This window comes from Triplophysa rosa, linkage group LG17 (genome assembly GCF_024868665.1).
Source record: "Triplophysa rosa linkage group LG17, Trosa_1v2, whole genome shotgun sequence".
Lineage (NCBI taxonomy): Eukaryota > Metazoa > Chordata > Actinopteri > Cypriniformes > Nemacheilidae > Triplophysa > Triplophysa rosa.
In genome coordinates, this window is record NC_079906.1 from 17522681 (window position 1) to 17539134 (window position 16454).

General features: G+C 38.2%; 1 protein-coding gene across 2 annotated transcripts in view; it reads right to left on the reverse strand.

Moving 5' to 3' along the window:
* Window positions 1–16454, reverse strand: part of agbl4 (AGBL carboxypeptidase 4) — a 287406-nt gene that overhangs the window by 82824 nt on the left and 188128 nt on the right. For both annotated transcript variants that reach the window (XM_057357635.1, XM_057357636.1), the window contains one exon: window positions 12205–12244. In XM_057357635.1, coding sequence (XP_057213618.1) covers window positions 12205–12244 — 40 coding nt within the window. The remainder of the gene's footprint in view (window positions 1–12204; window positions 12245–16454) is intronic.

Consider the following 16454-nt stretch of genomic DNA (forward strand, 5'->3'; position numbering starts at 1 on the left):
AGTATATGCATTAAAAAGTATAATGTTTACAGCTTGAAACAGGTGTCCATGTGGTCAAGGTGGATACAATTCACAGAGTTCACATTTTTTGCATCATTTGTCATCCCCGTGTCAGTCCAAACCTGGATGATTTTCTTCTGCTGAACACAAAAGATATTTTGAACAATGTTATTAACCACTGGCACCCATTGACTTCCGCCATATGAATACAACACCACGTTTGTGACACATTTCTTAAAATATCTTTGTGGTCCACATATGAAAGAGTCATATACAAGATTTGAACAACATGAGGGTAATGAAATTAATACGGAATTTTGTTTTTGGGTGAACTATCCCTTTAAGAATTATGAATTTGCCATTTGTAATTTGGTTAGTTTATTACAAGTGTAACTGAATATTTAATCATTTAGTATTGCCGTTACATTTTCCTTTATGCATTAACTTTGACAGACTCTTTTATTCAAAGTAACTTAAACATTTTATCAGTAGACCTATACTGTATGTTTGCTGCAGATTAAACCCATGCAATGCTATAGGAATACCACCATTGTATACCAACTGGTATTGCTGTTAAAGCGCATTTCAAAACGGAACTTTTGTAAAATCTTCTTGTCTTAGAAATTAGATTCACAACAGCAAGTCCAGCATAAAGTAGGCTATCTGCTGAATGCACCATTGTTGTATTCTTATAAACTCAATGTTTTATCTGTGGTCCTTTATGTAGATCTTCAACATGTATGTATGTGTAAGGATCACAAGACAAGGATAATAAAAGGCCCATGTCTGCCTTCTAACATTCTGTGGTTTTTCATCTCTGAAAAGGGGGAATCCAGTGCAGTATCTCCCTTAATGTGTGTTCAATATCTCTCATATCCCTCTCATACAAAAATCTTTCAGCCAGCCAATCATTACCATAATCAATTCATTCACCTATTACTTTTGTTCTGCACCAGCGATCTCAGATGAAAGCCATGCGGGAAGAAGTATTCTTTTGAATCACAATTGGTTCTAGACTGTATCAGTCTGTGCAGAAGAATGCGTTTCTACCAGCACGCTGTTTTGCCATACCTTCCATTCTCTTTTTCTTGTTTTTCTCCAAATGACAATGGCTATCTGACAGAGAAGGAACATTTTGTTATTGTAAAACAGGCAGGTTGTTATACACAAGGACGGATTTCTTCACTTGTACTTTAATAACGAGAAAGGCACAGTCAATAAATGGCACTAACAATTCGTTCTGCTTCGCCTGCCGTAATTGAAAAGTAAGTGATGCAGAACTTCGGATGCTTTTGCCCTTTCTTCTGTTTTCTCTCCATTTATTTCCTTTCATTTTATGTCACCATTCCAGTCAGATCTGCGATCAGGTCCTGGGCCGAAAACGCAGAGATGAGGTTTTGCTCGAAGGACGAGAAGTTTCAACTCAGTTTACGCTACCAAAGACAGACCACAGGCTCTGTATAGGCCCCCAGAGAGTACGCATTTTCTTTCTATCTAATCCCTGTTCTGTTTAGCATCACGTCAGCAAAATGACAGTCATTATGTCATAAGATTTCTATGGACAGTAAAAAAATACAAGAACCGTTCGGCCTCAGTGAATGGATTGAGCTGAAGACCTCTGGGACGGACTGGGACCTGGGGCGTGTTGCTGGGCAAAAGGGTGTAACTGATGCAGTCTGACTGAGTGGACTTTGCAAAGATGGGGCTCAGCGTGCAGCGAAAGGATTATTCTTAATCTAATCTGCTTCTCAATGGTTGGTTTGTCCTGCGCTCTGAATCTGCTCCAAATAAAACCACCCAGATCCCCTGGCTGATGCGTTCAAGTGGCCCCAGTTCAGGACAGAAAATACCAAGTGTATATTTTGACACTGAATTCCATGCAGTAGCAAGCAATTTAACAATACTTGCAATCTGATATGAATATTGTTAATGAGAAAATAATGTGAAAATGCAACAGGCTATCAATTTAGAGTTGATAGTAGAAAATAGAGTTTAGATGGTGAAATAGATTAAAGTTATGCCACTCGTAGCCCCGGTTTCACAGACAAAGTTTAAGGCTAGTCCCAGACCAAAAGGATTTTTGAGCAGTTTTAACTGAAAATATCTTGCCCTGACATATCTCAAAATATGTCAGTGCCATTGTTTTGTCTCAAGATGCACACCAGTAATGTTGTTTCTAAGGCATTTGAATAAAAACGACTTAAACAGCCCAAATTAACTAAGGCATAGTCCTGATTTAGGCTAAGCCATATGAAACCGGGCCCTAGTCTCATACTGAAGCGCTTTGAATAGCCAAGAACTGCCCAAGAAGCCATTTGACTGACAGGTAAAGCAACCAATCCCGTTTCGATTTGTGCCGCATCATATTTAGAGGCATCCGTAGACCGGTGTGCATTCACGTACATGTCAAAAGTTAACAGAAATAGCGTGTTTATGCCGTGAATACTTTAAAGAATTCATCGTTTAGTCGACCAGTTTATTGTTGTACACTCTATTAAAGATGAATCTGTCCATAAAACCCCACATATAAAAATAAAATTCATTGTGGTGTGTGATTTTATAGTTTTATATTTCAATCAATATGTTTAGTTAAACTGACTACACACTACCACTATAATAAGGTCTTTTTAAAAGAAAAGGTGCCAAAAAAATAAAAATAAAATACGATTGAGGTAAATCTGTCCAGCTTATTATGTTATTTAAAAAACAATAAATATGTAATATTAAATACGAAGATACATTTGTGCAATTATAAATGCCACCACAAGAGCGAAAGCTTTCACATCAAACTCATGAGATCAAATAACAATGCGGCAGCGCCCGACGCTCTCATGTGCAGATATCAAACAATGAGCACTCGAACTAAGTGTCTGCTCCCCCTCCACCTCTAAACACACACTTACTCCGGTGATGGCGCCTCATAAACTGTTTGGCAGTGTCGACATTATCAGCGGCTCGGAGTCAGACATCATGTTCCTCCAATTAGAGCTTCGCAGCTCTCCTCATTCATCTTTATTGGTGATACATTAGCCACTATTAAATAAAAGACATGGGATAATCTCCATAATGATGTGGATGATGAAGCCGACTGTCGGAGAGGGAGGCAGGAGTTCTGTGACTAGAATAGGAAAGAGGGTGGGTGTCGGGCGAGACGATAGCGGTAGGCCTGTTTTGGGTCGGTGCCCAGTAGAGGATGAGGAAGGTGATGAAGATGGGGAGAGATGGACATGAGGAGCTGTGACAGCGGCATTAGCTGGGAACACATTAGCCATTACCACGCAGCCAATCAAAACAGCGCACCTGTGCCAATCGGGGAGATGGACAGACGCTAGCCCAGGTGTGCGTGTGTGTATTGGTGGCGATCTGTGTTTGTGTGTGTGTGTTGGTACTGGCTGGCTAACTATAGAAACCAGACGGCACTCTTGAAACCTGCTGCCTTTGCCAGAATCCTTGAAGCACAGAGAGACAGCAGGGATCGTTTAGAGAACATTAGAAATATGTTTTAAAATAAAGGCCCCCGTGCATCCAGGGGGGAAAACGCAGCTCCTGGGGTCAGTCGGAGATGGGAAAAGTTGGCACCATCATCTTCTATTGATCAACAACTTACAAGGCGATGATCTCCTCTGGTTTAATTGAACCGGCCGTAATTACGTTACTTTATTTTGTCCTTTAATTAGAGCCTCATGAATAACTGATTAGCCGTGAAGTCATCAGTCGGGCAATAAAAAAAGTGATAGTGCGTGAAATGAACAGTAGCCCCAGACCAGAGCTCTGAACAGTGCTATTAGTCACTAATGCCAGTTGCCCTGAGACAAACTTCAAAACTGACAGACCAAGCGCACGCAAACTATATTGTATAACCGCTCCTCAGTCCCTTCATCAAATATTTACTGGGGTATCATTGCCAGAACAGTGTCCCACTGAGCATTCCCCGAATAGCCACTGTGGGAACATTGATCTTTCTCTTAAAGAACAAACGAGAGCTTCGGGGACGTTTCTTATACCTTGCTTCTGGATCTCTCTCTAGGTCTCTCAGGAGTTCGCTATTGATCCGAGCAGGTTGAGAATCTGCATCACCCCCCAAACCTCCAAATATGATCTCTTGCATTAGTATGAAAAACAAGACAGCGCTTTTCCCCTTCTTCCTGCACAATGTCAGACCCGCGCTGTGTGGACACTTCATTTGTCCTCATTGGGTGCAGACGATAAACTGTGAATATTTAATTGCTGGGAGGCGATTACTGGGTCCATCTGCGTGATTAAGACAAGTTAGAACACTTGCGGTCATGAAAGCAAAGATGACCATATATAATAACTGTTTTTTTGAAGTAGAGTTTGTGAGAGGATAATGTTAATGTTATTCATAGCTCACAAGATTTGATAGAGCTCCCATTTGTTTCATATAAGTATCAACTTCATCTCAGATATTTCTCCTAAAATGTCTTACAGGAGAAGAAATAAAAACAAAAACAAAATAGACAATTGTTAAAATATATGAAGAGCATGGAGCTTTAAAAAGAATGTAGATTGTATAGGGAAAACAATCTGGATTTGGGTAAATCTTCAATAATATTGACTTTTGAATGCAGTCTTGACAAATCTGATCTCAGTATTTGAGATTGAAATTGAGACGTTCGTAAGATTTTTTTCTCAGGAGCCTTGAGCAAAAGTTTTGCATGTAATCTCATCAATGTCTAGGAGAAATTTAGACATTGATGTACACTTACCTGTGATTATACTTTCTTATCGGTTAAATAAGGGTGGTAACAAAATGGAACATAAAAAATTGAATTAAAAAATATATTAAAACAAATATTTTTTAATTATTGATATTTGTTTTTTCAATCGAATCTAAAGACATGAATGGCAAATGTGCTCTTTATTATTTTATACAGTCTATAATCTTTTTATTATTATAGTTTTTTTCTGAAGAGAATATATAATATTGTTCAAGGTTTCTTGCCCAAAAATATTTATTTAAAAGAAATATTATGGCTGCCAAATGATTAATCGGGCGCATCCAGAACAAAAGTAATATATGAAAAAAATAATATATGTCTGTGTATTGTGCATATTAATTTTCATTTATAAAAACATACAAATACATGCATATATTTAAGAAAAATATAAAATATTATATATAATTTCAATTATTGATAAATAAATAATATGTAAATATGTCCTAAATATGTATACATGTGTATAAATACAAAATTGATATGCACAGTACACAGACATACATTATGTAAACATATATTATGTAAACACAAACTTTTGTTCTGGATGCGATTCATCGCAATTAATCGTTTTCTACTAAAAAAAAAATGTTGATCCATAGAATTAAACACTCTATTCAGTGAACCTTTAAAATATCTACTACTGGAAAGACAATGATATATACTGTAAATGCCGGTGGTTATACGTTAATCGTTCATGACATTGTGCAACTTGTTCAGGTGAAATGTTGGTAAACAATAAAGGTCTTTGTCATCAATGAATCATATTCTTCAGAAACATTTAGCCTATCTGCTGTTCTACAACCCCGCACACTTCAGAAACAATTCTTATCATCCCTTGTCTCACCAAATCAGTCCTAATAGGAAGTGGCATAATATTTACCTAGAGTAGCTAATTTCTCGTCCAGATTTACTCAGAGTGTTAATATGACAGCCGTAAAACAGAGGCCTATCGACGGCCATCGCAACACGCAAACAATTCGAGTCTGCGTGGGTGGATCTGATAACACTGTGCGGCAGGTGGAGCGTGAGAGCGGACCTGTTCTTTGTTGAGCCGACACAAATATAAACATACACACCAACGCACGTCACCTTTCACCGGCAGAGGGATTAATGAAGTGACGCCGCAAACGAGGCCTGGCAGTAACCAGGTAACCGAATCAAAACTCCGGCAGGGCTAGCAGCCGAGAGCGAGTGGGAGTAGTTTTGTGCTGCTGGCGACAAAGTCTCAGAGGATAATCCCAGTTTCTTTCTCTCAATCGCTATTTCCACTAACTCAAACCACAGGGGCCTTTATCTGAAACTAGCTCTATCACACACTCTCCAGCTGGAAATAACAAAAAAAGTACACCTTTTCTCCTTATGGATTTGCTGCAGTTGGAAATGGCCCTGGTGACGACAAAATAGTCATCGCAGTCATCGCAGAAAGGCTGTTAAAATACTATTTACATTTTCCCACATATCTTCTCACTAACACGCGCACGCGCCAAGCCGTGAAAAGAGAAAGACAAGTTAATGGCAAATAGCACACTGCATTTTCCTTTAGTATTTTAAGCCTGTTGTTTTGTTTTCACACGGCAAGCAGAAAAACCCATGGCTGATTATGTGAAGAAGGTGTGAAATTGTGATATTTGCATGGCTGGGGATATTAACTAGAGGCATTAGTTGTTGAAAAGATTCAAGGCTGGGCTCCAGACATGTTTTTAAATAATGGTTTAATGATGCATATTTTGCAAATATTTTCCAAGAGACGCCAGCAGTGCACTCTCTCTCTCTCTCTCTCTCTCTCTCTCTCTCTCTCTCTCTCTCTTTTCGACTACATTAACAGTCTTACTCTTTCTTCATTAACAGGCTCACAGCCCTTTCGCTATGCTCCTTTGTGTGCATTTGGAAAAAATCAACTGGAAAATAGACAGCATGAGGCAGCAGAACACACGTTTTGGTTTCTCTGTTCCTATATCTCTGTAATGCCGTCGCTCTCTGGGTGGAACTCGCTGAACGCCACTTTTGTGTTCCTTATTTCAACCATTAATTTACAAACCGTCTTATTCAGGAGATAAATGTGCTATTTTAACGCTGTATTTAAATAAGGCATTTGTCACTTGTCATGTGTTCCGGATAAAGTGCTCAGTGCGAGTAAATAGCCAATAAATCTTTGTGAATGCCACAGTCTATTTGAGTATTGTACTGACCGTGTGATGCCAAAAGGCCACACAAACATGTTGCAAGAATGTGTAGCTGAAAAAATCTGTAATGCAAACATGTCAACATGCAACGTGTGGAACATTGTGAAGCGTATTTAATAAAAAACGGAGGCTGTTTTGAGAGCAAAGGAAAGCCATGGCCAATATTAGTACAGTGTTTGAATATGTTGCCTTAAATCAGCATTTGTGCATGTATTGTGGCCATTCCAGTCCAATTTCAACAGAAACAAACCACAGGAATTACATAGTCACCCAGCAGCAATGTAAAAGAGAGCTGAATGAAAGTTGTGAAAACAATCAGGCTTATTCCCCCATATATTCATTTTTTTTTTCAATTGATGCTAAAATACATGTAAAAACTTATGGTGTTGTTTAACATGAATATGAACTTCTTTACAGCAAGATCCGCATATATTGCATCTTTTTTGTTATTTTGACTGGTTTGTCCTGTTTCAGTTTTCTGCAAAAAAAACTATTTCCACATCGAATTTGATAACATTATTATGCGCTTAAACACATAAATGAAGAGTTTATTTGCAAAAACAGATAACTCCATTTTTAAAAATGTAAAAAAAATCTCAAATGTATTATGTTTTTATTGTGTTTTATTGTGTTGGTTAGCTGTATTTTTTAAATATATTTTTACTTAATCAAAATAACCCAATGCAGTTTTTGCACAGGAAAAATTGGTAAATTCTGAAAAGATGAAAATAATTTTAGAGTGGTCTCTATTTTTTCCGCTGCTTTATTTTAAATATATACATTATAATAAATCTGTTAAATATTAATTTTGTTAAATGATTGTTGTATAGAAATTGGTTAAAAAGTATTCCTCTGCTCTATCATTCCCCATTTCAATTCCTGTAGTCTGCATAGATATACACTATGTCCCCTAATCTCTCACTCTCTTTGTGCCAGGCTTGGTTTCTCTGCTCCACTAAAGGCAGATCTCACCGGTGCAGGTATTGGCCGCTGTGAGCAGCAGCTGTCCAGGTTGCTGCTTTGGCCTAGAGTTACTGCAGTCAGGCACAAAAGCACAAACAGCAGGGTGTCTGGCCACACGGCCCCAGTCCAGAGACCATCAGGCTCAGACCTGTTTTACTACTGGACGCCATACAGACACCATCACAGACACTGCCAAGAAAACACATTCGGCCAATGAGAGCTGTGCCACTGGCAGAGAACGTGTTTTAAACATTCGGTATAGAGGACCACTGAGACCAGTCAACGCAAGAGAGGAGATTCATCAGTGCATCAGGCTGAACATTCTCATGGCAAAATACACAACAGAAAAACAGACACAAGAGATGGTGTCACAGCGGTGCAATACGTTTGTACATGATTAAAAACAATTAAAGTAAAGTGTTCTTCCATTAAATAATATATATTACCAAGCTGTTGGTCATTCTGTAAATGTTATAAATAGAAATTAATTGATTTGTAAGCCACACTTACAATTGTTGCTACATTAGATTACCATCAAAATATTCAACCATCAATTTCTAAAGAATAGTCACACTTCATAGAAAAATGTTGCACAAAAAAAGAGTTTCATTTGAAAATAAAAAGCATTGGAGAAGAAGTAAAAACGAGAATTACTTTGAACAGTTAAAGATTTGTTTATAGATTTACATTTTGCTGTCTAATATAATGAAAGTAATTTAAGCCTTATTTATATCATAATAGTATAATAAACATTGTTTGATAAAAAGATAAGTCATATGTTTATTAAAAAGTTTATACTTTGAGCTCTGCCAAATAAAGACATGAGAGCACACGTGTGCATCTGACAGAAACTAACGAAGACAGAAAAAGAGCTTAAAGCCTTTGAGAAGATCTGAAGGTTGTCTATCTGTTCTCAGAACAGTACGCTTGCACATCGCTCCAAGTCTCATGAATGTAATTGACCTTTTTCTGTAACGCTGCTGAGATTGGGGGGGGGGTGGGGGGTGGGGGGGGCAGTGACACAGAGACTAAACATCAGCCAAGCAAAGTTAATTGTCCAGCTGAACAATAACGCAATGGAGACTGCAGATATGAAAAGGGCATTCAAATCAAAAGACCAACAATAGCCTTTTCCGAAAAGATGCTGAACTCATTTTTCTAGCAGCAGTCACCCCCTAAACTACAACTACACCACATTCTCTACACCATCATGTGGCCCCCAGCACCCCGAGCCAAACCCAGGCTGTGCTTGTTTCATACATCTATTGCACCATCTAAAGCCGCATTTACACTGAAAAGACAGTGTTGTTGACAGTCATCCTATATTTTCTTCATCCCTTCCTTATTCATGTACGTGGTGCTTAGTTTGCCTTCCACATCGCGATGGATATGGTTGGCGAGGTGAATCATTCCTTAGCTGTTCTGGCCTGGCAAAGGTCAGTTGTTTGAAATGTCAGGCTTCAATGGAGCCAGATTCACATCGTGCTGTTCAACTGTCCAATTAAAGGGGGTTTGGCAGGGGTTGATCGGGAGGCGCTCTTCACATAGAAGAGCTAATGAGGGGCTACGACACGGAGAACCCCCTGCCCTCATCACTGATCTGCTGGGCCACAATAAGAGCAGTACAGGAGAGCAGGTTCTGACCCAGGAGTTACTCCAAAAACGATCTCCAAGGGCACAGAGGGAGAACACAGTCTGATCTCATTAAAGACCAAATATGCATAATTTCTCCATCTTTCATGATGAAATATACACACACAATAGTAGTAATAGTTTTATAATATTTCAAGTATACTTTAAATATGCTAAGCTATATAGTAAGTATATTTCAAGGTATTTTCATAAACTAAAAAAATGCTACAAGTATTAAACTAGTCAATTATTAATATAAGTACACTGTAAAAAAAAATCCCGTAAAAAAACAGATAAAGTACTGGCAGAAAATTACCAGTACATTTTCCTTTATTTTACGGACATTTCCATTAATGCTAAAATGCAAATGAATGCAGTGCAAAATGTAAAATACAGGTAAAACAACTGTAAAAATGAACACGGAAAATTCCTTCATATTAATACAGTATATTGTGCCCTATTTTTACGGCTTTTTTTTAGAGTGTAATCTTGTAGTATAATTGCACTAGTGGTACACTTAAAGTTTATAACTGTTACACTAACACCTAGAAAGTATACTTAAATAAACTAAAAAGTTGATACATTTAGTACCAAGTAGTATAAATATAGTACACTTACAAGTATACTACTAATACTTGTATACTTCCTAGAAAAAGCATAGGATTTGTCCAAATACCCACACTTGCAGTCTTTCAACTTGACCACTTGACTATTTTCATGGCGTATTTCCTGTATTTGGCCCAAGTGTTCAATATATAAACTATCACTGGAGTTTACACACAAAAAATATGCAACACTTTACGTTTTACTACGAAATAATATGTAATATGTTATAGTCAAAGCAGCTGTACAAAAACAAAGGAAAAACACGTTAGCCAAACATAGAATAAATAAAGATGTAACCTTAAAAGGTATAACTTACACTGAAAAGCTTTCCGCAACATTTCACGAAACCCGGACAAAAAGTCTCATGATTTATATTCAGAATGGGATGCATGATGGGATACACTTAGCCCTGAATACCGCTCCGAAGCAGGTGGGTTTAGTGTGCATAAAGGGCACTGCACTTTGGCATTTTTAAGACAAGGGACAGACTTGCGCTCTTACTTCCTGTCGCGTGCACGCGCTCTCAAGTGGCCAAGACCGCAAGTGGAGGTATTAGAACAAAGCCATAGAATAAAATATACTTGATCTTTACTTAAGTATTCCTAATAAAATGAACTTTAAGGATCATTCATACATATACATATGCTTGTTTTATATATATACACTGTATATCCAAGAAGGCATTGGATTTGTGCCTTTCGTGTTTAAAATGTAATGCAACACCACAGTATTCATAAATGTGTCTAATATGTGGACAGCTCGATGTGTCCTGTGTGCTGTATCTGTCTCAGTCATCTAAAAGTGCAAGCTGTTTTCCATACAGCAGGAAAACAAGCTTCCGTCACACTTGTATAGGACAAACACAGGTCAAAGGTCACCAGGCTCTTTCATACACTTTGCACACTGAATCCTAATAGGCGCCTGAGCAGCAGGCTTATGGAAAGAGATGGGAATAGATGAGCTCATTTACAGCTTTAATTCTTCATTTATAGCAACTAAAATGCCCCATTCACCTCATCAATAACTCACTAAGCCCATCTGTATCCCGGTGATCTCAGACTGGTTTAGTAGTTGTTCTTTCAACTGTTAGTTTTAATAACTGCGTTCGGGGAGCCTGTTCTAGATCAGCAAAAAGCACAACAGCTCTCCAGAGGCCCCCTGCAGCCTGCTTATGCACAGTTACAATACAATTGTGGAGATTTTATGGAGAAAAAGTAGTTTTTACTGCTAGCTGAAATCAGCAAATTACCCTCACAAACTGGCAAGCTCTATAGGGTGAAAAAAAGTCATTTTCATTATATAACCCAAAATGAGGTAAGCTAAAAGCCATGTTGCATCGCGCACGTCTTTTGTGAAGTTGTGAAGGTCAGCGGCACGGTCTTGCGTGGCTCTGGGTAACAGATGCCGAGCAAAGCTGGGAAAATTAGCCCGCTCCACGTGCCTTACATAAACATTATTTTAATCAAAGTGTATTAGACGAGGCAGATATTTGAGACATATGGGGACTACATTCTTGCTGGATCTCCCATCTGTTTCTCCCAGAGCTCTGACTGCGGTTCAGCTCAGCCCTCACACCCAGATGCATCGAGAAGACATTCAGCTTATAAACGGGCTGTATTCACTGCTCTGGGAGAGGCACAGTGAAAACGCTGACTTATTCCAGAAAAAGTTGCTTATTCTTTAGGTAAGGGAAATCCAAACAACCACACATTTTGTGTTCTGTTGTCAATGGTGTGGTGTGCATATGGTACGCACGCACACACACACACACACACACATGTCTGGTTTATTATCTCCGTGGGGACAGTCCATAGGCGTAATGTTTTTTATACTGTACAAACTGTATATTCTATCCCCTATCCCTACCCCTAAACCTAAAGATCATAGAAAACTTTTTGCATTTTTAGATTTAAAATTTATAAAATTTAAAATTTCAATTTATAAGCTTTTTTGCCCATGGGGACCTCAATTTTGGTCCCCACGGTGACACAAGTCCCCATGTGTTGGTGTGCATTCAGGTTTAGGTCCCCACCGGGATATAAAAACATGAACACACACACACACAAACTTAGCAGACTCACCAGGGTTGGAGATGGTCAGGAGATCTAGCCGTCGTTGTTGCTGAAAAGAAAATAAATAGACATCAGGCTTCTTCTGTCAGAGATGAAACAGTTATAGTCTAAGACAGTTTTTATTTCTTTTACTCAGGCATAAAAGTTGTCCTGTCTGGCTGTTAAGAACCCAAAATACTGTCCCTCTGGGGAGATAAAAGTGTGTCATGCACTTAAAATGTAATGTTAATATATGTAAATATACAGTAGAGTCGACATTCATTAATACTTTGCTGCCCTTAAAATTTTACACTTTTCTTAAAGGCCTGTTCACACTAATAGATTAATTCCACCCATTCCTTTAGACATACTTACATAATCAAAACAAATATATTTTTTCAACTTTTACACACAACCTTCTATTTAGCATGTCTGGACAAGGACATACATGCAGACATCTGTCAAGATAGCTCTTAAAACACATTTTTAATGATAACAAACTTCTCAAGAAAAACCTGTTCTGCAATGATATACAATATGCTTCGGTGGAAGTTAGTGATTTTCTTCATTAAGAAAAACTGTTTAATAGCCAAAATCCCAGAGAACTAAAATCCCCATAATCCTGAAGAAAGCTCCACTAATAGTTTTATATTGCGCCACGTGATTTGATTACATCATTCACAGTGCTACATGAGCTCACTGTACACAATCTCAGTTTTTGCCAATCTTCAAATATCTATTGCTTTAAATAAACATTTCTAATGTAGAAGATAAGCTTGCTTTACAGTGCAAAACCTTTCATTTCATTTTTCCCTCTATGAGCCAAAGCTGTTGGAAAGTATGGTCACACAATCCATTAACAAGTTAAGTAAAAGGATCTGTTATCTATGTCTGTCACTTTTTTTTCTTTCTGTCTTTGTTTTCCAATCTTTTTAAAGATCCTTCAGGCCACTTCTGATGCTGCTAACCGAATAGCGTTTGTGTGTTTTTGTGTACATAATCCATTGTGGTCTGTGAGTTATGCATTCATGTGCTGCAGTGAATGCGGGTGGTTTCCTCAGAGAGGGTGTAACAGAGGCTACAGCAATCCACACAGGTCACACTCTCAGATCAATAAGTGCCCAATCAAAGACTGATGCGTCCTCGATGGCACGCTGCGGTGCGAGGAGGACACACACACACATACACATACACTCTGCGACAGGCAGTTTAAGAGCTGTACTTTAACACTCTTGTGGTAACAGTGGTGCAGGTCCTTCAACGTGAGAGCCACTACACGCATAGTAGATCAGAGAGCGTACACTGATATCATTCTGACACGCATGCTCACACAGTTCTAAAGCTATATTAGTGAGAACCTCTCATATGCAATGGTTTTCATTCTAGGATAATAACATTTGATATATCCTACCCAAAAACCAACAAAACCGTGTGTGGAAATAAACTGGTTGATTTATGAAGACACACACAGCTTTTTAGTGTTCGGTCATTTCCTGGTGATTTCGTCACAAATAGCAATTATGTGATGAGGTTATGCAGCTTTAGCTGGGGTTTCAATAAAAAAATCATAAAATAAAAAGACTCGAAGAAAAGACTGAAAATATCATGAAAAAGAGTATGTGAACGTCTGTGAATGAACAGTCACTATGCACTTAAAGAGCCTTTCCTTTAATTAGCTTTTAAACTATGTATAATGCAAATAAATATTTAATTTTGAGGATTAGTTTGAGAAGATATTGTGTAATTTGTGTTCTCCATCCACTGAAAACATCACAATTACTTTTAAAATCCTTATCAAATGCTAAAAAGCAGTCAAAATAGGTAAAAATAATAAAGTAAAAATAAAGATAATATATTTTCTAAACACATGGAGTAGATGATAAACTCTTTTATTTTTCAGATCGCCCCCTGCTGGTGACACTGCATATTGCATGCAAAGAGTCTACTGTACATGAGATCCAGCTCAGGTTTGTTTCTGAACTGATCCTTAACAAGTATAGTGTAGCTGAAAAAAAGTATGCTACTGCATTACAACGCATCTTAATGTATAATATAAGATTTGTATAATATAATCATTTGTATTACTTTTTAGGGTAATGATTGTGTATATCCTTATCAGATAAATGCATATCTATATCTTTGCGTTACGAGCCTACCCACAAATACAGTACAAATCTTAACATGCTGTCTATGTAAAGTAAGCATAAGAATTGTGAAGACTAAGTTGGACAGAAAGAGTTATTTAGTGAATTTATATTTTAATAGTCCAACACCAAAAATACAAAACATGCATTATTTTGGGCTAAATATGCCTCTTTATTCTCTAATAATTTAACACTTTTTTTTTAACGTGGCAGCTCTTTATAAAACGAGTCTACTGTGTGTGTTGCTCGACTAAATTTCCTCTCCCTATCCTGAAAAAAAGCATCTTAGATTAAACTCCACACCCACACACAGACAGACACTCAGTCAGGCCCACTGACAATCCAAACCCGTTGAGAGCATCCTCTCTTCCACGCCAATTAGAGCATCTGAAAAAGGCCAGTTGCTCCATTCCTTTGATCTGACCTTTGTTAGTTTTGCTCAGCCTTGCTGGTACAGATCCAGCATCTCCCACAGAAAGTGAAAACAGCTAGAGGCTGCAACGATGCCCCACGCTGCCCTTATGTCGTCTCCATTGCACTCCTATGTGTCTTCTGACTTTTGCCTTTGGCCTCTTGATATCATTCCTGCCCTTGTGTGTTTAGATTGCTTGCTCACAGACACATGCATTGCATTATCTCATGCCAATCTTATTATAGTGCTTTTGTGCTGATTCGCCTTCTCTAGGATAAATCTATAAAGAATTCATACGGCTTAAAACATGCTTTAGCCTATAGTAGTAGCGTACATGCACTTTAATAATTCTTTATTTATCTAAATAATAGCTCAGTTGGAAAAAGCTTTCTTATATACAGTATATCTCTGGAATAATAAAAATAAACATTTGTCTATATAAAAATACTTAGTCATACTGTAAAGAGGTAAGGAAGTAATGGATATACTGAATACATTATAATGCATGATTTTGTAAATAAAGGCCTCGGGTCTTATTTGGGTTCTGGGCCGAGAAAGGGAGAACAACCCTGTTTTAGTCAATTCCTTGTGTTTCCCAAGAACGCAGGGAAATTAAAAGACATAGAAATAAAAAGAGTGTGTGTGTGTGTGCGTGTGTGTGTGTGTGTGTGTGTGTGTGAGAGAGAGAATCACATTAGAAGAGGCAATCCTAGGCATGAAAATAGGATTGTATCAATCTTTATCAAAGAGCGCCAAGGAATTCCCCCAGCCCACAGAGCCAGAACAGTGTCAGCCTTCACGGGAGAGCACACCGGGTGTCCTGGGCCTCACTAAAGCCAAAGGGTTTCTGAATGGAACGTAATATCTATTCTATTAGAAGACCAAATGACAGTCTCACAAGTGAATGAGATGGGGAGAGAGGGTGCGACTGGTGCCATAGATCTGGGAGGCTGAAGCTTACACACAGGCCATGACTCAGGAGAGCGCCGCTCACCTCAACAGATGCCGGGGTGAAAGCCCTTCATTCTTTGTTTAGAAAAACCAATGAGTTCGGTCCAATTGCTAGCGCCGAAATGAAGACATCAGAAACAACACACATACATTTACCAGACTAAATGAAGACATAACCTAAAGACTATTTTCATTTTTAAGATTTCAAGATTCCCTAGGGAAGGTTTTGTGAGATGTAGCTAATTGCTGGTGATTTTTTGTCCCAAAAGACAACAAATACCACTTTTTTTTCTAACGCATGCTACATTTTCCCTGATACTTACCTATATTTCATTTAGAATATTTTAAACTAACCGAGCTCCTGCTGAAACTTTTCCTCCCTCTGTCGACCTACATTCGGTCCAAAACTGCAAATAGGCCAGACGTCCCAAACTTTCTTCTTAAAATGTCATTAATCTTATCAGGGGCATCCACACATTTTCAAAAGAATCTTAATCTGTGCAAGGTGCAAAAATGCACGGCTGCAATTAAGGGAGCAGACAGTGGAGAAAAAAACACACCAGAAAAAAATCATTCATTTACTGGACCACCCTTCTTCTAACAGAATTAAATATTCATGCACAGACTCGCTGAAAACCCATTGCAATATTTCCCCCTGAATTTACTCTTCGTATTTGCAGATGATTATCCTGGGCGGGGCGGTTATTGAAAATACACCCAACAATTTTGAGTCTCATTTGGCACTCATGTAAGGTCAACATAATGAGATTAAC